At 36.1% G+C, this 23,237-nt stretch overlaps 1 protein-coding gene across 1 annotated transcript in view; it reads left to right on the top strand.

Moving 5' to 3' along the window:
• The window catches only part of VTI1A (vesicle transport through interaction with t-SNAREs 1A), a 350,516-nt gene that overhangs the window by 73,608 nt on the left and 253,671 nt on the right, over window positions 1-23,237 (top strand). The window contains exon 5 of the mRNA XM_007469624.1: window positions 4,046-4,130. Within this exon, the coding sequence (XP_007469686.1) occupies window positions 4,046-4,130 (85 nt within the window). The remainder of the gene's footprint in view (window positions 1-4,045; window positions 4,131-23,237) is intronic.

Below are 23,237 nucleotides of genomic sequence, written 5' to 3'. Positions count from 1 at the left end.
TTTTATTCCTGTGTCAATGAGGGATGCTAAATGATTCCGTATGTTTTTTTAAATTAGACCATACTTATCAAATGTGCTTTGCTCTTTTCAGAAATAGAGTAGTAATATTTTTTACTTAGTGGGATTGAATTTTGTTACTTTTATATTAGGGCATAAAATAATGACCCATATTGCAATTTAAAAATTGTCTAATTGCTTATAATAATCAGAGTCCTGTGAATTATTTTCAAGTTTAGATTGGCTGCATTGATTGAGATTTTCCCAGAAGTTTTTTTTTAATTGGCATGTCATCATTCTCTAGGTGATGTGAATGCTAATTTAGAGGTTTGTAGAGAGTGGTTTTCAACACCTCTTCTGATTTAAGATGCATTAGTGATGTCTTCTCAGTAGAAGTAATAATGATATATAAAATGAAGGGTGAAAATACACAAAACCCTCACCCTCCAACCTTTTTGTGTTTTTTTTTATCTTCCCTGCGTGGAAGCAGATGTATATCCTAAATGAATATTATCAGTCGCAGTTTTGATGTGAGTGATATGTCAACATTATTCTTCTGCAAGACAGACTGCTTGTATGTGTTTGCATATACTCAGGCTTAGGTGAAGAATTTGAATTTTCAAGTGTTAATGCAACCAACAATAGACTTGACAACCACTGTATGAAGAAACTACATGAAGCTCTTGGCCCTGAATTTAGCAGTGAATATAATTAATAAACCCTTGTGCCTTAGTACCATCCGCATCATTGACAGAAGATTTAGTTTTAAGCTGAATTGTATGGATTTAGTAATCTTAATTCTATAAGCTGAAAACGTCACATCTGCATTTCTTTTAAAATATGTTTCATCATCGTTTTATGGCTTAATTCCTTTTTTGTGCCTATAGCAACAGTTTTATCAGTTATGCTTCTGGAATGCATGTTTCCAAAACTGTAACCTGAAATGGAATTGTACTTGGAAGAGTTAGATCACTCAACTAACAGAATAGTATACTCTGAAATATTCTTTTTAAAGTCTTTGATATGGGTGCAGCATTGATATTTATAGAATAGGTTGCAGTGATGACACTGTGTTGGTAAATGGTTTGCTCCAAAGTGATTGTTTCTCAGCCAGGATTCTCAGAGTAATCAAACAGCGAATGTACCCCAGATTTCTTCCTTGTATCTATGCTAAGAAGACAAACACTCCTCTGCTTCAAAATAGGATGTTTCATTGTGTTTGGAAACAAAGTATGCCCTATCCGTTCCTTATGATGCTCTTTTGGGGCTCAGTTCTGGTAACAGAGCATCCTTGGAGGCAGGCTGGTAGTGCATAGGGAGCTGAACTGGTGTTGGCTATGCCAAGCTCTCTGTTTGAATCCTGCATCTCCAGCTCTCCATGTTGCACAGCTCCTCACACAAGTGGAGCTGTGTCTGAAGCTTCTGCACAGCTTCACTTACCTGCTTTGAAAAGGGCTGAGAAGAGGGTGAGAGAATGAGTTTGGGATGGAGTGTGGGGGCAAGTTGAAAGCATCGGTTGCTACTGTAGTGCATTTCCTTTCATTTTCAGAGACCAGGGCAATGCACAACTAAGGGGACGATGTAAATAGCACAGCTGTTACAAGAACTTGATTTTAGCTTGACTTAAGTGAAGAGGTTCCAAAATACAAAGTGAGGTCCTGCTGGAAAGCTGCTGGTAAACTGGTAGTCCTCTTGTGTGCAGATTTGCTCTGGTAAAATTGAACTGTCCTGACGAAGAGTTATTTAGGAATATACCTTTATTCCATTATTTAGGAGTATACTTTTTTTTTTTAATAAAAAGTTCTCTTAGAAATTTTGCTCTCTATTATAGCCATATACTGAATAAGCTGATTTGACTCCCTTTCTTGGAATCTCAAAAATCATTCTACATTTAAACACTTTGTTTCCTGCATTTTATATTATCATATAATTAGACTGTGCATTTTCAGTATTGAGCTTTTATTTTTTTTTTAATCTACAGTAGCTAAATATTTTCTTTTAGTTTAGGGATTTCATCCAATATGAAAATGAACCAAAAATCTTTGTTCTGTTATTCTGGATTAAAATTCACATTTACTCTTGATATCACAAATCTGATTATCTTTTTAGAGAATCACCAATTTGAAATCAAGTCCTTTGTTAAGATAGAAAACAATATTCAAAGAAGGGAAGAGCAATCCCCACTCCCAAAACCTGCATGTAGTGAGAATTAGGAATAAGAAAGCTGTATTTGACAAGCTGAGTAAAGTGTTTAATTTTATTTAAAAATAGTCATTAATGCCGAACACATAAAGCTCCCCTTGCTTTTCTTTTTCTCAATTACAGCCTTGAGTGATTGGTGGGGGTGGGGGAGCAGTTTTTCTCTTAATTTCTCCACTGTATAGTAGACGACTCTATTAATTATTATAGACTGTTGTTGCAGCTTTCCTGACCTTCACATCAGGTCCTATCTCTCTGTTCTAAATGCATTGTTTTAATGATTCTTCCCCCCACTCCCCCCAGCACTTCCCCCCAAAAAAAATTTTCAAGGAAAGCTTTGATGTGGCTTTAGCTGCATCCAACGTCTGGCTGCATCTCAGATGTGTCACCTATGCCGGGAGGGAATAAGGAAATCACGTTTTGAATGGTAATGATAACATACTAATCACTTCCTTTCTTTGAAGATGGGAGCGAGATATTCTGTCAGCATCCCTGGCTGCTAGAGCTTGGAGGCACTGGTCTAGGTGTATTAGCTTAAGTGTGCATGTCAATACAGCTTGCATCTCCAAGATCCATGGGGGCTCATTAGAGCAAGGTGGATCGTTTCGCTCGACAGCCACTCAGATAATATGTGTGGCACCTCCTTTTTTATTATTATTAGAAAGCATTTCTTCGATTTTAAATGACATCTGTCAACAACACAAAGTTGGAGTTATGGCTGCATTTTTTTCTTTCTTTTTGACCAGATACCAAAACTGGTTTGAAAGGGGCAGTACTAATTTATACAAATACATGTGTGCATGTACATACACGCAAATATACAGTTACACATATTCTTATATTTCTAAGTATCCACATATACATGCATCTATACATACATATGCACACACACACACACACACACACACACATTCCCATAGGCGTGCACACATTCTTATCCATTCACAGCCATGATTAGCTTGTTAATATGTTTTATAAACCTGAATATGATCTAGTGTATGATCATTATGCTTTAAAAAAGAAAAGAAAAGAAAATCAGCCTTAATGTAGAAAAGAAAGTTTAGAGGCTGAGGATTTGGGGGAAATTCTCTAATTTCCCCCATCAAATGTAATAGAAAAGCGTATATATAAGTATTATCATTTTAGTTCACAGTCTAAAACACTATGTGTCAGAAATTCACTTTCAGCCTAGTGCCATATGTCTGGGAATATTTGGGAATAAATCCACAATTTTGTACATCTGTGTGCATGGGGGAAACATGTGTCTCTTGTTTCTTAGTGGTTGCCCCGAGTGGTCTTAGAACTAGAACTGCTGTTAGTATTCTGTTTTTGTAGCATACGTTGTTCTATATGGCATCTTGCTGTACATCTAAATTGAGAGGCATTCTCTTAAAAATAAAGTTTCTGTTTATAAATTACTATGTGTAGGAATCAAAGGAACAAGTGAGTTTTATTAAATGACTGAATTTTACAAAAAATAAATACAAAATAGGGATCATAGATCTGTGCAGATACCTCATAAATCTACTTCTGCTGAAACAGTAAAGATCCAGTTGGTTCTGGTTTCCATACCTTTCTCAGTGTTTTGGAGTAAGATTCATTGTGGCCACATACGACATGAATCTGCCTTTTAAAACAAAAAAGTGGATGGTCCATACACGATTGACTGAAAAATCTGTTCATTGTAGTGGTTTGTATAAAGGAAGATGTGCTAAAAATTATCTATAATGGGTTGTGATTCCCCCCCACCCCCTGAAATGTTAGGGCATACGACGGCATTATTTTTTTTAAGGCAAAAAAAAGAACGTTGTAGACGACTGTGTGATTTTTTTCCCTTTTTCTTTTTCAGAGGGCACATCTGCTCGATAACACAGAGAGGCTGGAAAGGTCATCTCGGAGACTAGAGGCTGGGTACCAGATAGCAGTGGAAACCGGTAAGAATTCTGAGAGTGAGCAAATTGTCTTGCTTATGCACAGCAGTCTTCACAACACATGACATTTCAGGGAAACTTCAAAGGAGTAGCAGAGACAGCAGCCCGAGATGTGGTTTACATATTGGGGAGACAATTGGGAGCTTATTTGCGCTTACCTTTTTCAAGTTAAAAGGCATGACATCTACTGAAAACAGTTCCTGAGGTTTAAAAGTATACATCTGAAAAGAGATGGAATACTTTGTCTAAATTCTACATTTGTCTTAATATGCGGTTACATGTTGTCAGTTTACCCACCTGCAATGATTGCTAGCACACGGTGCTGTCTCCAGTTGTTTGCTCCTTTACGTTTATTCACGTATGTAAAAATTAACATTTTAATCAGTCTAAATGATGTGAACCAGGGGAGAAGAAATACCAAGTTTACCTTGCTTGTTTGTCCTGCTGTTGGAAATGATTCCTAATGATCCCATATATATATATATATATATATATATATATATATATATATATATATATATTTTAAACATGAACAGAGCCTGTAATCAGATATGGAAAAAAAAAGTTATGATAATTGTATTATGTGTTAGTTAATACTGTCCAAACTTTTGGGTTGAATGAACACTAGTTACTAATTTCAGAAAACGCAGCCCTATTTTGACTTCTAGGACGAGTCTACTTAAAATAGACATGCTTTTTATTTATTGAGGTTTCACACAATGAGTGTTTTTTTTACCTAGTAAATAAATATCCATTAACCCCTTTATACTTATCAGTTTCTTATTATTTAGCTATTTGCAAAGTTTAGATTACATGTCATCTATTTTATATATTTGTGGATACCTCTTGCCCTGTATATGGACAACAAAAATATGTGGTCAACAACATTTCCATTGATTTTTTTTTTTAATTTAGTGTTACAAAAGTAATATTTATTTTGTAAGAGCAGGTATAATGAAAATGATTCCAAATGATTTGTGAATGGCCAGTGTTTCCCTTGCTTGAATTCATGACTATCCTATATTGGCTGGCTTATGTGATGAATTCTAAGAAATCAAATAGAATGAGCACAAATGGCGTTGGCATTATAGTAATGGTGAGAAAACTGAAGAAAATCATCAACCCTCCCAGATTTTTTAATAGTATGAGCAGCCCTTCTTTCTGAGGTTATTGATAGATTGGCGTTCTGCCCTGATTGGAATAAAAGCCAGCTTTCAATTCTTTTATTCCTTGGGCTCACCTTAAGAAGTGACCGTCCTTACAAAGAATGTATATAATGAGCAGCGCCCTGAGCGTGAGGTCAAAGGACCAGCCTTGGGTTCTGGCCCTTGTCTGTGTGACCTTAAGCAAATCACATAACTTCTTTTAGTCTGTTTCTTCTTCAGTAGAATGGAAGTAGTACTGTCTGTTGCAGAATATTCCTACGAAATGATAGCATAAGTTAAAATAGTTTATACACCATAAAACACTATATAAATATAAGTATTATTATTAATGTGTGGTCATTTGATGATATACAGGCATTTATCTTTCATAGGAAAAAGAAGTATTGTGATTGAAATTTGTGTTAAAGGAATTTTTAAGAAGTGTTATTTTGGGGAAGGTGTCACTATACTTGTTGAACATCAGAGAACCTTCTTTGACATAGCATCCCATTGGTGAGCCTCTTTCCTCAGGGGACTGGGTTGGGTTGGAGATATTCTTGCTATGACACTGATCACTGGCCATTCATAAAAGAAATCGTTAATCATTTGGAATTGATTTGGCTGATTGGGCTGCCTTTTCTCTTTCACAACACCATTCACGTAGCTCCCTCCCAAAGCTGAAGGAAATCAACAAAGAGGATCACAGATTCTGGAAGATCATGCACTGATCAAGGTTATAGGATCATGATTTGATAGTTATTCCTTTGGTGTGTACTAAAATGTGACATCAAACTATCAATACAGTCAACATTGAAAATGCCAATTTAAGAGTGTCCCCAAAACCAACCTCAGTTCCCTTGGACTTTTTAGTAGAATACAATGGTAAATTAACTCTGAAGTTTTATAAAATTAGATATCTGTATGTTTCATAATACATATATAAAAGCCTGGGAACTTCTCACAGACTGTAAAACCAAGTCTAAGAGGAGGAATAAGAGTGGGCTTTGTGGAGGTAAAGACAGATGTGGCACACAGCTAGACAGAAGTCATCATGATTCATTTCCTTGGATGAGTTTGAAAGTGGGTGGAGAAATGAGAAAGCAGGCACAAAGCATTTTTCCTGCCCTTGCTTCTTACTGTAATGTGGGGGAAAAAAGTAATTGTGGCGGGCACCATGTTGCTTCTCCATTTCTTGCTTCCCTGCTAGCACTCAGCCTAGTTATATCCAGTCAATCAACAGCTCTGTGTTCGTGATGTAAATTTATGATAGTAATAATCTTGTTACAGTATCAGTAGAGGAACAGCATCTTTCAAAAGGAAAAACTTTTAGCACTTACTGATTTCTTCTTAAAGACTGTGAAATGCAAGAAGGCATAGTTGTGGAAGAGCTATGATGACTTCTGAAGCAGCACAAAAGAGGGAAATGGTTTGCAAGTATTGGTCTAAGAACTGGTTCTGGACCACAACAAGAGTTTTCATCAGTCCACAGCAAAATGAGAGGAAAAAAGTAAAAAATAGTAATTTTCTTAGAAAGCAAACGTCATTAGTTTGAAAAACTACACGTTTTCTAAGATCATGTTTTTCCTATTTTTCCTATTTTCTAAGATCATGTTTTTCCTATTTCCTATTTTAGTTTTATGATATGATAGAAATAGTGGGTAGAAGTTATATATATATTTTTTTTTTCTTTACCTGGAAAAATAACAAAATTGGCAACCCTATTTGGGCCCTTTGAAATGTTTTTTGAAATTTTACTTGGCCACAAAATATAGGAATTATTGTCTGATGTACTGAATTGGAGAAAGAGACAGCAATCACATCCTCTGGCCCTGCTATTAGTCAGCTGTGTGACTTTGAGGAATACTTAACCTCTCTGTACATGTTCTTTTATTTGCCAGATGGAAACCTGACATCAGATTCTATGTATCCAATAAGGTTGTTATAATGTAAAATTAGGTCATATATATTCAAGTGCTTAGAAAGCAAATAGGGCTCTGGAAAAGTCATCATTTTTATGTTTTCATCAGCATAAGTGGTTATCTCTGAAAATTATTGGCAAAAGATTTCGACAAAAATCGGTAAACTTTTCTTGACCATTATTGGCAAATATCATAAAAGAAATTTTTATTATTATATATAATCAATTATTTGTGGAATAGAATAGAAAGCATATGGACCACTAGCATCTTCCTAGTAAATTCATCTTCTAAAATTCTTGAGTCACTTTTGACATTTTTAAAAGTTATTTTTTCAAATTGGCAGTTATTGTCTCTTTAAGAATAGCTGCTGAACAGGGGGACTTATGTCCAGAATGTACTTGGTCTGAGCAAATGCATCAATACATGATTATTTCTAAGCGCCATTTACACCTTGATATATATCGAGTTTAATACCAGTCAGGTTTCTTCCGTGGCTTCCTTTCTATTTGAGAAAACTGATGAGGTTACAAGTTAATTGAACAACTCCATTTAGAAATGAAGAGACAGATGGAAGAATATATGATACAGAACTAAAGAGCTGACGCTAGGACATCTCACTCTGAGACTGACATCGAGAGGCACAATTATCAGGCTCATTAGCAAACTTCCTTGGGAGTGACCATCAAAGACCAAACACTCTGGTGGTTGTATGAGCCATTGACATGATCCAGTTTAGCATTTTTATAAATTCTTGTCCCAGAACCTGTGAATAAAAAGTGACTCTTTCTTTTTTCGTCTACTATTAATAGTCAGATATGACTCTTAGCTATGGCGATACCTATTTTGTTTGAGGTCAGGGCATTAATATTTAAAACTTTGGGTCATCTGCCCTTAATGCTGAAATTATGATTATTTTTTTCTCTGAATTAAGTAGCCCAGAATTACAATAGGCACAAAACTAATGGAAGCTGTATGATGAATAAAAGAAATAGGCTGAAAGAGAAATTATACATGGGCAGAAATGCAAGGCTCACTCTCTTCTTTCAGTATGTAAACAGGTAGTTTAAGATACTCACCACTGTCCCAGCCTATACCCTAAATGGGCCCAGTGCACCTGGCAGTACATCTCTGGAACCAGGAGAGTGTTTGTCTACAGTCAGTAGCCTCACATCTTTGAAGAGTGATCTGCACCATTTACCAGCTTTGCTTCTGCCATCCCCGAGTATCCAAGCCTTATGGGTTTGCACCCTTTCTCTCAATCGTCACTTCAAGCCACTAGCTCTGATGTCCCATTTGGTCAGTGATCTCTCTACAACTGGGTGCTGTGCCTCTGCCAGCCTTCCTGCCATGAATAAGAGGTGTTCCATCCTTTCCCAAGGGCCCCGCAGGTTCCCCACCCTGGACTAGCGATTGGACATATGTAGACATCATACAGTGTTTATTGAACGCTTAATATGGTCCACACGCTGTTCTCATTACTCTGTATTTACTACCTCTTTAATCCTTACCACAACCCAAGGTACAGAGAGATTAAGTTATTTGCCCACACTTACTAATCGAGCTAGGAAATAGTACGACCAGACTATCTGGTTCCATGCTGATTCCATGCTCTTAACCAATAAACCACACTGAAAAATGAATGAGCCCCACATACCTAGATGACCACATACCAAAGTGACCTGTTGTAGTCAGAATAAGTCATGTTCTCACATCTGTTAAGTTCCTTTTCATATACTTTCTTCAGAAACTAACTATTGAATACTGTGTGCCATGTGCCAACGTCCCTGTTCCCAGGTAGCTTATGTATCAGAACAGGAAGGAGCCGGGAAGCAGGGTGAGACAGACATTTTTTTAATTAATAAATAAATGGACAAGATTATTTCAGATGGTGGCAAAATGAAGCAGGGTATGAAAGAGTAGCTAGTGAAATCTATCTTAGGTTAGCTAGTCAGGAAAGACCTCCTAGACAAGTGCCTTGTAAGCTGAGTCTTGAACTGCACAAAGATGCCATTCGTAAGCACACATGAGGCTGATGATTCCAAGAGGAAAAAGCAAGCACGAGGGCTCTGAAATGAGAAGACGTTTGGGGTGTTCAGGCAACAAAAAGAAGATCAGTGTGGCTGAAGCAGAGTGAGCGATAGGCATGGTACACAATTAGGTTAGAGCCACATAGGGTAAGATTTTGGGGGGCCCCGGGTGTCTGAATTTGACTTGTAGGGTATGATGCCACTGGAGAGCTTTCAACAGGCAAGTGGCCTGATCTGAATCATAGAGGACAAGGATTGTAGGGGAGGAGTGGCAGAGGAATGGGAACAAGGAGACATATTAGGAGGTATATTATAATAATCCAAGATTTAGTCCTTTTACTAGTTGAAAGGAATAGAAGGATTGGATGGTGAAGATGCAGGAGAAATTATAGCCTTATTAAAAGTCATTCAGGAGCAGGGAGCTTGAAATTTGTCATTAATTTCCTTAACAATTGGCATGCAATCCCAAAGATTCTTCCTTGAGGATATCCCCAGAACAAATGGGGACTTATTAGTCCTTGTACCTGGTAGGGCTTTACACAGACAATGGCCAGTCCATTAGGCTGGTGGTAATGGACACTTGTGATTATAAATCTGAGCTTAAAACCAAGTTTATGATCATATTTTATTTGAGGAATAAAGATGATGATACCTATTTTCTAGAGTTTGTGAGAGGCATAAATAAAATAATGTATATAGAAAGATTTTGTAAATTGCCACACAAAAGTTTTTTTTTTTTTCTCTCTAGAAATCTTCACTTCAGGTAGGTTCTGAGTGTAAACATACATTGTCACTTTGCTTAATTTTGTATCAGTCTATAGAGAAATGGGTTAGTTCCATTCTACCCAAAGTGGGGCTTGGGACCAGCAGCATCAGTATCCCCTGGGAGTTTGTTAGAAATGCAGCATCTTGGGTCTCCTCAGATCTACTGAATCAGAATCTGCATTTTAACACCTGTGCATGGTGAATTTGAGTTAGAAGTCCTGTTTTCAGTGTTAGTTTTTCGTCTGTGTCTGTTTGAACTGGATAAGTCATCTCATTGAATCTCATATACATGTTTATATATGTATAACTACACATGTGTACAAATATTCAGGCAGGTAGCTTGTATTGTTAACACCTACACTCCCTGTGAAATACAGGTAATAAGTATGGCTGTGTCTGCTAATATTGGTGATATTGGATTTGAGAATTGTCTATTTAGGAGCTATAATAATTATTTATCTTACCTTAGTTAGGCAATACTTGGCAACAAGAATAGCTAGGAACCTATCCAGTAAGCCTAAAGGGACTACATTATACCACTTTATTTTTGTCAAAATATATTTTCCCCTATATTTAACACCACTTAACATTCTTTTTTAAAAATTGCACGTTTATCACAATTTCTTGTATATCTTGTTTTATTAGGGAAATGCAATGGTAGATTTTCTGAGTAAGAATAATACCAATGTTATGTATTTATAAGTTATTTTCATAAAAGAAATATTTTCTACCCAAGTCTTATTTGTCATAGAATTGATACAGAAGATTAGTCCATTTCTTTTTTTCTTTAATAAATTTATTTATTTATTATTTTTGGCTGTGTTGGGTCTTCGTTGCTGCGCACAGGTTTTCTTTTTAGTTGCGGCGAGAGGGGGCTACTCTTCGTTGCAGTGCGTGGGCTTCTCATTGCAGTGGTTTCTCTTCTTGCAGAGCACAGGCTCTAGGCGCAAGGGCTTCAGTAGTTGTGGCTCACGGGCTCTAGAGCACAGGCTCAGTAGTTGTGGCACATGGGCTTAGTTGCTCTGCGGCATGTGGGATCTTCCCAGACTAGGGCTCAAACCCGTGTCCCCTGCATTGGTAGGTGGATTCTCAACCACTGTGCCACCAGGGAAGCCCTAGTCCATTTCTATTTGAGAGTTCCCTTGGCAGTCCCATTTCCTTTCTATGAAGATTTTCTCTGTCTCTCATTTGTGTGTGTGTGTGTGTGTGTGTGTGTAAGGAGTCCCATCATCTACTTAGGTAACACATTCATCACCTCACATGTTTATCTTTTTTTTTTTCCTTTGGTGAAAACATTTAAGTTCTACTCTTTTAGCAAATGTCAATTATATAATGCAGTGTTATCAACTATAGTCACCATATTTTACATTAGATCCTCAGGCCTTATTCATCTTATAGCTGGAAGTTCTGTACATTTTTACCAAAGTTTTTACCCTTTGACATGTTTTTTTTTTAATTAAAAATATGGATTTTACTTCAATTTCAATATTTCAATACTATGTTATAGTTAATACCTAATTTTAAGCTGCAGATACTTCCCATTTTAAGAATATACTTCCGGGCTCCCCTGGTGGCGCAGTGGTTGAGAGTCCGCCTGCCGATGCAGGGGACACGGGTTCGTGCCCCGGTCTGGGAAGATCCCACATGCTGCGGAGCAGCTGGGTCCATGAGCCATGGCCGCTGAGGCTGCGCGTCCGGAGCCTGTGCTCCGCGATGGGAGAGGCCACAACAGTGAGAGGCCTGCGTACCACAAAAAAAACAAAAAACAAAAAATAAACAAACAAAATAAAGAATATACTTCCACAGGCCTATTTTACATGCATTCAGATTATTTTTGCTTTATATGATTACCTCATCAAAATCTTCATTCATTTAACCAAATAGAGAAACATATGGAGTACTTCTTTTTCTTCTGGAAAACAGGTCTTAGAATTACAGCATTTTAATGAGAATTAGATAATTTATGTACACCACTGTTTCTGTTTCTACTGTGTCTATGTCTTTTTTTAAGAGTTCATACAGGAAAAGCAATCAGTAGTGGTATCGGCTTACATTTTTAAAAACCAAACAAAATGTTTCATGTTCAGAACTTATTTAAAGAATCTGAACAAATGCATTTAAGATGTGAAGTGCCTTCCTTTGTATCTTTAATTGTCTCAAAGCCTTGGCTGAACTATTGATGGAGTTTACGTGAGCCTTTCATGGGGTTATATGGGGATTATGGAGTATGATACTGCCAGTTTATCATATTCTATCTTTTGGCTCTTGATAAAATATTCTTATTTTAATCAACTCACTATAGAACTCACTTAGAAATTTTAGTCAGGTTTGGAAGTATCTATTGAGACCATGTTTTTACCAAACCAAAAGTCAGTCATTTTCTTTATTTTTTCAGGAGTTTCTTCCATGTCTACTGACATTTTCTTATTCTTCTCTCTCTTCCTCCTCATCATAATTAATCTTCTTTCTTCTCTTCTCCCCCTTCCTCCTTTTTCCCCTAATTCTTTTCTTCAAGAAGTATTTTGAGTGTTTACTATGTAATAATTTGATTCAAAAATATAAATCCTTGAATGTATTAATTTATCATCTACAGAAAAGATTAATGGTTGAAACAATGCACAATAATAAAATATAATGCCTAAAACTATGTTTGAAGTTACAAGCTAGCTTTGGAACTGAGCTAACATCTCAGGAAATGTAAGAAAGTTGTTGTTGTTTTCCCCTCCATTTACTGACAAGTCATATTTATAAAGACTCCTGGGAACGTAGACCCCAAAAGTATTAATTGTGTGTTCCTTGCTCTTAGAGCTGTTATCAGTTGGTAGAAGAATAAATCTCTGATTCTGTAATATTAGTGAGAGTGGTACAGTATTATATGAAGGAAGGCAAATATTGTATTTCACTTATTCAGCAAAGCTTTCATTGAACTCTGCTGAGTGTCAGATGCTTCAGAGATGCCGAGCTAGAAAGACAAGATACCCCAGTCTTGGTTCATCTGAGTAGAGGATGTTCTGTCTATAAACACTGATTCAGATTTTTAATCTGAATAATTTTGTTTAGGCACAGATTGGAATTCAGAAAGGCACTGCCATGTTTAAACTAGTGCAGAAATAACAAGTTAACACTTTATGTTGTTCTACAATATAGGAACAAAAAATGGGATTACACAGAACATGGGATTATACGGTTGGGTTGATATTAACCATCTATTTTATCCAGCCACATATATTTTAGAGAAAAGATTTTTCTTTAGAAATGTTAAACTTTCTGACAGAAAAAGTTATCTCTAGAAAAAGTTTCTCTATTCATCATTTTGGGTGATGGAATAAGTGGTTATGCTTTCAGAACCTTAAAGATATCTCTGCTAGAATAGGTATTTTTTTAGTTGCTGAGAATTACTTGACCATGTCCCGTGAGTTTTTAAAAGTCTACCCAGTGGTAAAAGAATCATTTTAATGTGTAGTTATCACTTTATAATTACAACCCTATCAAAGTCTTACTTCTCAAAAAGCTGTGGTTCTGCTCTGAAAAGAACAGAGGAGGTTGTCATTTAGGGTGAAGCTCTTAAAGAGTATTTTCAAGTTGTGCTTAAATTTACTTTGTGAGGTTCCCTGAGATATTGGTGAGCTCCACAGTGGTAAGAAAAGGATGTCATTTAAACCCTATTTGGAGAACCTTCTCCTTAGGTGGTCCAAGGGAATTCATAGGGTTCATTTTTAATCCATTAAAAAGTATTATACTCATTTTTAAAGGTGTCCTACCCCGTAATGCCTATCACTTTGCGAGTTGGTTCGTAAGATACATGTGAAGCCATTCTTACTCTGTTGCATCTCTGTGAGTTGAGAAAAAGAAAGACGACCAAAGCAGGTCGCTAAAATGCCAATTTACTTTCAAATATTACAGTGAAGGACGGTTAAGCTTATGACCTTATTGCACTGTGCTTATATAACTTTCCTTGGGATTTTTTTTTTAATCAGGTTTATTTTCCCTTTGAGTCTGACTTCTAGTGCCCAGAAGTTTTCTTTACAGCAGTGTTTATGTATTTAACAGAATTTTCTGAGGTGGGTGCCACAGAATTTTCACAGCATGAGTTCACATTGGACTAAGATTTTGTATACGACTTATACCAAATGGAAAACTTGACGGGCATGAGCTTTAAAAATGGCTTTTTTTGTGTGCTCTGTTTTCGCCTGTATTTCCTGTTGGGTACAGTGTTTTCCAACGTTGCCATAAGGGAACAAAGTCAACATTAAAAAATAATTTTTTTATGGAAGGATAGGTTTTTCTAAGTAAAGTCATTGTCAAAGAGACTGTCATCGTGGGTCATCATTCATGTTTGGCACTGTGTTGCCCTTTTGCATCTTGAGATGTAAATTCTAAGTCATAGTTAAATAAATATCTGTTTATTTAGAGAGAGGAAGAAACCACCCTAAAGCCAGACAAGGAAAAAAGCTTTTTGAAGACTGTCCCTTTTGGAGGAAAAATAAGCATACTGTTGGGTAGTCTTAACATTATCTTCCATGTTGGTAATCTCATCACAATCAATTGCCTAAGGTCCTGATTCACATTAAAAGGTTATTTTTGTCCACATACAATACACCTTTTTTTTTTTTTTTTTTTTTAAAGAAGATGTTGGGGGTAGGAGGTTTTTTTTAAAATTAATTAATTAATTTATTTTTGCTGTGTTGGGTCTTCGTTTCTGTGCGAGGGCTTTCTCTAGTTGTGGCAAGCGGGGGCCACTCTTCATCGCGGTGTGCGGGCCTCTCACTATCGCAGCCTCTCCTGTCGCGGAGCACAGGCTCCAGATGCGCAGGCTCAGTAGTTGTGGCTCACGGACCCAGTTGCTCCGCGGCATGTGGGATCCTCCCAGACCTGGGCTCCAACCCGTGTCCCCTGCATTAGCAGGCAGATTCTCAACCACTGCGCCACCAGGGAAGCCCTACAATACACCTTTTAAGTTGACCTTAATAATTGTTTTTATTCCCATTTTCAATGCTGTTTGCGACACTTGGCACTTGAACAGAGCACAGTGGAACCTTAACATTTATTCCAAAAACAATTTTTGGGCCCTAAGAAATTAGTTAGGGTTCATTAGATCTGGATTGGGCTAAGTCAGTCTCTGGAATAACAAGAAAAATATTGCCTTAAATGAATATTATTAGCAAGGTTTGCATTTGGGAGTCAGGTAGGGGAGATAATCAACCCACCTGAAAAGGAAAATAGATTTTATGTAATTTAGGAAGGAACAGACCCTGGCCCCTTTCTAGGCACTTAGAATATAAAGTTCCTTTGATAAGCTGGGATATCTTGGCAAAATATCTGTTTGGGAAATACATAGCTATAAATCCCCATGATGAATATAATTAGTGTTTTTGAAGCAGGGTGGAGGAAGTAATTAAGTCTCTTTCACAGTGTCAGGGAAAGACTCAGAATAGATGAGCCTTATGGAATAAATAAAGGGTGAGCTAGGGAAGTGGGTAAACCATGAGCAAAGTGGGTAAACCATTGGGGCAAGTATGTGGCCTATGAGAATTTCTATAGTGTGTCCTATGGTATATGTAACAGTCATCTTAGTTATTAAGTATACTTGAAAGTGATAACATTTATTTTAAAAACATTTTCCCTCAAACTTTTTATTATTTCAGAATAACCTCTCTAATTCACCTATCCATTTTAATAGTCAGATGTGTAAGTATTTTACATAATACATTATAGAGATTTTTAATGCTTTATAGTCTTTGGTAGTTTTCAATCTTGCGTTATGTGCTGTAAATAATAATGCTAATATTAGGACTAATACTATATAATCTGCTTTGAAATTTTCCATCTACTTTTAGTACATCTTTTTACATCTATTACTTCATTGTTTCAATCAATACATTAGCTTATCCAAAATGGAGATTGTGTGTTCAGATTAAGTAGACTGATCCCCTGAATACTACCCCAAATGCCATCAATTTTCACCAACTAGAATGGCTATTAAGTTTTATTTGATTTAATGTTTCCCTCTTCCTCATTAGCATATCTGTGAATTATCTCTGATGTTCGATGCTCTGTGCAAACCTGTTGATGATTAGAACCTGTTACTTAAACAAACAAAACTCTGTTATAAGAGGGATACACAAATTTAAAAGATTCACCAATTTTTCTCACCGGTGTTAGCATAGGACTTTTACAGTATCATCCAAATTTTTCACATAGGTGAGTTAAAGAGATTGACTGGAGTGACTTTGTTAATATAAAAAAGGAGACCTTTTTTTTTTCCCCCAAACATTATGACTCTAAAAGGTAAGCATGAAGAAGATGGACCACATATCTTGTTGCCTCACTGATACTGCCTGCCAGCTGTGAATTTTCTTACTGTAATGAATCCCCTCATTCTTATTGCTGTGTACAAGGTACCGTGCTTTATTTTTCTTCCTACTTGGATTTCGTGTAGGATGCACACCCCATATAGTTCTTTAAATTCACACTGTTGTGCAAACAAGTCAGTCTTTCTGTTCTCTCCTTTGTTAACTGTAAACCTTGTGGCGCAGCAGTTCTTTCGTGCCCTCCATGAGTTGCTGGACTCTGCTCAAATTAAACACTGTAAGATTATCAGCAGGCTACAAAGGTGGAGTGGATCTTTCTCTTTGACATTTTGGTATAATGTTGTCTTGATCTGGAAAATGCTAACAAATTTGAGTGAAATAATCATCTCACACCTGCCCGTTGTAAATTGGGACTTCGTGTCTACCACATAAAAAGTAGGAAGAGCACAGGTATAATTTTTGCTGTCCTTTGAGGATTCCAAAAAAAGTTACGTGTGTAAAATGCATAGGAATTATTTTTTTAATCCAGTGCCAAGTTGGATCACCTATCTTTCACCTGCAGTGAAGCAAAATGGAATGTTCCTGGAGCTTTGTAACTAGACAGACCCCAGCTTCACATCTTGTTCTGCCACTTAAAAACTGGGAAACCTTGGGCAAGTTCCTTCGCCTTTCCATGTCTTCATTTCCTAATATATAAAAATGTTTGCCGGTCTTCTCTGTGGAGGTTGTTGTGAGAGTTACACGAAGTAAACTATACAGACACTCAGCGCATGTTGTCTATCATAGGTGCTCAGTAAAGGTTAGTTTCCATTATTATGCTACTTTTCATAATAACACTAGCTGCTATGACAAACCTCAAATTCCCCAGTGGCTTGATGCGGTGAAGTTTATTTCTCACTCTGGGAATAGTCCAGTGCAATTGCTGCTTATGAGCAGAGGGACTTCCATGTGGTGAGTCAAAATTCCAGGTCTCTCCCACTTGGCAGCTCTGCCCAACTCCTGGCTTTAGAGGCCTCTACATTTTGCCGGTGCCCAAGGCAAAGAGAGAATGGAGAAGTCACACCCGATTTTAAAGCTCCATTGACAGCAGGTGACACACCTTGATGCTACATACATTCCACTGGCAAGAACTAGTAGAATGGTGCCACCAAGTGCAAGGGGGCTGGGAAATACAGTTCCAACTGGACAACCACTTTCTCATCACAACTTTATAGTAAAGAAGAGAAAGAACAAATATACATGGGTAGTTTTTCCTCCTCTGCCATACTATTTGTTCTTGTCCACTTCACTGCCTCATAATCAATCAATTAAAACCCTGGCTTGTAACAGTATAATGGGATGAGATGGAAGAGTAGCTGGCTTATGGGTCAGGTCAGTGGTTATAATCTTGTAGAATTTGTGACAAATGAAACTTTCTCTCTTATTTATATGGGCACATTAAAGAGTCAATATCGTTTGCTTTCTTTTCTGCCAGGCATTTATCTCTGTTCACTTCTCAAATTTATACTCCTTAGATCTGTAACAAAAGATAATTCTGCTGCATGTGTTTTCATCTAAGTGTTGACAATAGATGCAAGTCAGGAAATGTATTTATCTCATTTCTAAAGTATGTGCTTAAAGAACATTGCAAACTGTCACAACCAAGAGAAACCTAAGGAGGCAGGGTGACTAAACGTAATGTGGTATCCTAGATGGGATCCTGAAACATTAGACACAATGCCTAAGGGCGTTAGACAAAAACTAAGGAAATATGAACCAAGTATGGACTTTAGTAAATAATAATTATCAGTATTGGTTCATTAGCTATGACAAATGTACCACAGTAATTAATATAAGATGTTAATTATGGGGGAAACTGGATATTAAGTATACGGGAGCTCTGTATATCATAAATTTTATTCTGTAAATTTAAAACTGTTCTAAAATAAGGTTGTTTTTTTTTTTTTTAAGTACGTTGCAGTCACAGTGGTCTTCATATTTATTGACCACCCATAGTGTAATATCGTCATTGCTGCAGACCTGGCCTCTCCTTTCTAACTTTTATATTACCACTGTCAATAATTTGGCCTTTCCAGTAACTAACAGGACCTGTGTATATCTAGAGCATCTTGCTTAGGTTTTGGCACTAGTAAATGCTTTAGGAAAGTTTGTTTCCTCTTTCTTTCCTCTCCTTCCCTCGGTACTTCTAGTAATTCTGAAAAGAACAAGATGAACTTTTATTTGGCTATTGAAAGGATCAGGTTAATAAATCACTCAGTGTTATGACTCCAAGAAATATGTGATTATATATGGGGACATGGTCCCAGTGTCCATGTGATTCACCCCCATGTGCCATCTTTAAGATGTGTAAGAGTGCATAGACCATTTTACTTATTATAACAATAGTCAATATTTTCTTTAATTTTGCAGTCTAAAAAAAAACACAACAGGGTGCATCATGATAATAGAAATGGTTCCTATTTTTTTTCTCTTCCAAAGTTCCTAAAATGTTACTGTTTAATTTTACAATTAAAACAGTTTTTTTCTCTATATTTAACAGTGCCTAAAATCTATTCTTGAAAAATTACTTCACATCATAGTTTCTCAAATATATATGTTTACAGAGAGTGAGAGATTCCATACGTCAATAGCATGAAGAGGCAAAACACTTGTAAAAACAATTTTCAGTTATTTTTGTTTCTCCTTATTTAACTGCCCAAATTGTGTAATACTAGGATTTATATCTAAAGGTCACTGTCTCTGAAAATTCTACAGTAACAGACTTTTAAAACTCTGCATATATGTTTTTAACATCCTTGGTCTATTTCTTAGGATTATTCTGGCGTCCTGACGATGATTTCTTGATTTCTCCAAACACAGTTGTACCCATTTCAGCAATATTAATATGTGAAAGGAAGTGGAAGTTCGAATCCAGATTTGTTGACCCTTGAGATCTTATATTGACCTTAGTAGGTATTAACTTTTTAGATCAATAAGGGCTGTTATTGACCTCAAAGAAAAGTCAATACCCGCTTGTTGATTTGCAGCTTGAAAATGTTATACATTTTGTTCTTCATTATTACCCTACTTATTTCAGCCTTTTTAAATAAAAAATGTCTTTACTGTTTCTGCCAAGAGATCATCATGTCAAAATATTTCAGTTTTGGTGTTTAAGGAGTAATCACTGGGCATGGTCGTCGTTTTAGGTTGTTTTTTTTTTTTTTTAGTTTTTTAGTGGTTCATTTTAGTTTTTTGTAAAGTTACAACTGGCTGAGATTCATGCTGTTCTGGAAAGTGAAGTATACTTAATTGTATTTTATTTACTGTGGTTTTTAACATTTGAGAAACAATTTTAAATAATTCTATAACTCATGGCAAGAATATTCTGACATGTATATATGAGAAATGAAAAGAAAGTTAAATTGGAAATAAGTGGTCTGAAAAGCAATTGATTAATAATGTTTTTTGCCTTTCCACGTATAAATGAAAAAGATCAGTGCAGATGCATGTTCAGCGTGTACTTTTTATGTGGCTAAACATTGAAAGCTTTTAAGTAAGGACTTGTGTGGGTTTGAATTTTAGAAGCCTGTGTTTCTGAAGTTTTATTAAGTGTTTAAGTTTTAAGTATTGGTAGAGAAGTGGCTTTTTACATCATCATTGTTTTGTATATTAACATGGAAATGTCAAGCTTTGCATAACTTGAAATGTCTCAGAATTGCCTATTGCTGAAATTCAAATGTCAGAACAATACTTCTGCACATGTATGACTCTGATATTTCAACCCTAAAAACCTCATAAATGATTCAGTATCACTTTGGCCTTGTTATAACTTTAAAAAGAGGTAGAGTGATCTAAATGTGTTTTAGGAAGTGGTAGTCTCATTTAGTCCAGGCCTAAAGCACTAATTTCTCAACCCATTAATGGTCATTAGTCCTTTTTTAAAAATATGTAACCATTTTGGTGAAAAATTTGAATTTTAGTGAGGATTCTTTCAGTTTTTTGCACCATTGCAAAAATGAAGCTGTTTCACTTTTGAGCAACAAGATTGGCTTATATCTTACCCCAATTCGTGATATTAGTTCATTGTTATGGAGTCCTCAATATTAAAAAATAAATAAAAAGCTCTCTTTTTTTCAAGAGATGAATGCTTTCTAGGGCATAAATGATAAATAAAGCCTAAGTGACCTGTAGAAATAGACCTTCTACTATGAATTTACTCTTCCAAAGTTTATGTGGCATCTGTACATTTAAAATTTTAAACTTTAGAGCTGGAATGAGTCTTAGATGTGACATACTTGACTGTCATTTTATACAGAAAACTGTATCTTGATGTCTAGCTCCTATATATTGCTACTTGGTTTCATTTTTTATTTAAAAATCTCAAATATTGTTGACCACTACTGGTATATTAATCATTTGGAATAAAATATCTTTACTACCCCCATATTTTTATATTAAGTATTTCCTTTCTAATGGAAAAAAAAAAAAAGCTTTCCCGAGGGGAACTTTATCACTTAAAGAGGCTTATTTTCATACATGTTCCTAATAGGTTTACTTGCTTTTCTAGGATATAAAGTTATGACAATTAAAATATGCCAACATTTCAATATGATAAAATTGATATGTTTGGGGTCTTATATTCTAGAAATAAAAAACACCATTAGGGTCATATAATGGAGTGTGTACCTTGGCCGTTTCATTGTTTCCTCTGCTAGGAGATTAGTGGAAAATAAGCTCTGCAAATTAAATTTTATTGCAAAATTATCTTCCGATGTTCAGCAGTGAAGATAATATTGAGTGATAAGGCTGCAGTGGATTTTGTATAAAGCAATTACAGCATGAAGACTACAATCTGAATGAAAAATAGCTCAAGCTTTCCTATAATCTGTAGAAAACCTCATTTTGGAATGTTTAAAATTGTCTCATTTTATACAGGTGATTATAATACTTAAGGTATATTGCAGCTTGAAAGCAGCATTACTGAATGGTTTTAACGACCATTATCGGCGAGAGGTACAAGAATACATAAATATATATTTTTTCATACTTGGAAAATTATCATTTCAAAAAGTCCCTCTGCTACTGGAGTTCCTTCTCTAAAGCTTGCTTTATCCATTGAACCCATTTCACTCTTTAGATAACTACTTATGAAAGGTAAGATCAAACTGTCCACTTGTGTATTTTACCCTCACCTTGGCACATGTAAAGAGGGACTTCTATTCCAGGTCTCCATTGTATAATTGTATAGCTGGCCCTTTAGTAGCTTTATTTACACCTTAGTTCCTGAGTTTGTCCTTTACATAGTAATTACAAACAGATAAGAACAATGACATTGTTCTTGAATTAGGTAGAAATTGGTTTGAAAGGGCCTCCTACAAGTAAACTTGAAGAAGAAAACGTGTGTGTACGTGTGTGCACGCGCATACATGTATGCCCCCCCCTGCAAACTCAGTTCATGTGTGTTTCCTGGCCTTATATTCTTCTTTCGCACCAATCAGTCAGGGCTCATTTGGTGGGTGTCTGTTATGAACAAATTAGTGTCACAAGGTACCAGAATGGTGTAGTCAGATTACGGCTATGTCAGCATTGAGACTCCATCCCAAGGAATTGAACATCCAGTAGTATTATACAGCAGAAATTATTAAAGAGGTATATTTGTTACCTGATGTGCAGAAAATCCTGTCACCCTTTAATTAAAAAAAAAAAAAAGAAAGGAAAAGAAAGCCATCCCCGTTAGTAAATAATAGCCTAAAAGAAAAAATAGTAATTCAGAATAAGTTACTTTTTACTTTATTCAGGGAGTTTGAAAAAGATAGCTTATTGATTCAATGCACAAAAATACTTATCATAGACTTATCATGTAGCCATTACTTTAGACAATTCATCCAGCTAAATTGACTCTAATGCCATCATGAATGAAGACTTTGGAGGTTTATCAAGACGAAAATAGCCCATTAAGAAGTGATCTGAACCAGTTTCGAGAAGGAGAGCCTGAGACCTGGCCCGTGAGGCTTTGGCTAGGAAAAGTTCACTCAGTGCTGGGCATATACCAGCTCCACAGGCCCCAACTTTATTAGTGTGGAGATAAGCTGATTAGGTCTTGTCAATCAAAGGTGCCCATATCTCAATTGAGAGACACACACACTCTCAATTTTTCTTTAAGCATTGAAGCAGGCAACAAAGAGAGAGATGTGTGGTATGCATCCCTACAGTTGTCGCCATGCAGGGTGCAAGGGTCCTGTGATGATGTGATGACTGTATTAAAGAGTACATCAATTTGTTTTAAAGTGTTTTGATTTTTTATGGTGGCATTAAGAGAGAGAACATTGTGGTTGCAGCTTTACTAGAAAGCAAAGAGTTCTAGAAGAAAAAAAAAAATGTCTCTTTGAAGCCTACCAGGGCTTTGAATCTTGCTGTGCCAATGGGCGCTTAAGTGCTCCTGTAACTGGCAACCTCAGATCCACCATCAGCTTAGGAACTACCTTCCTCTCCAAATTATTCATTTAGAGGAATAGGAGAAAAATGTTTGTTTACTTTTTTTTTCTTTTCTCTCAGCTTTATTTTTTTAATTTTTTTTTTTTGAGGTATAGTTGTTTTACAATGTTGTGTTAGTTTCTGCTGTACAGCGAAGTGGAGTTCCCTGTGCTATACGGCGGGTTCTTATTAGTTATCTATTTTATACATATTAGTGTATATATGTCGATCCCAATCTCCAGGAGAAAAATGTTTAAATTGACTTGAATGGAATTCATGTTTATCAACCACAAGTTTTTATTTTTTCAGAGGATTTAATATTTTGGATAAACATATGACATATATGATTATAACGATGTACCTTTATTCAGTTGTATAGAAAGAAATGCTTTTAAATGTTCCCCAAGCACAGATTGGTAGCATTGCTCCATTTAATTCTTTTATACACAATCCTTGCTTTATATACCTGGAAGATAAACCTGACTAATAA

Source organism: Lipotes vexillifer, unplaced genomic scaffold (assembly GCF_000442215.2).
Source record: "Lipotes vexillifer unplaced genomic scaffold, Lipotes_vexillifer_v1.1 scaffold240, whole genome shotgun sequence".
Classification (NCBI taxonomy): Eukaryota; Metazoa; Chordata; class Mammalia; order Artiodactyla; family Lipotidae; genus Lipotes; species Lipotes vexillifer.
Note: the sequence above shows the minus strand (reverse complement) of the source record. Positions and strands in the feature narration are given on the sequence as shown.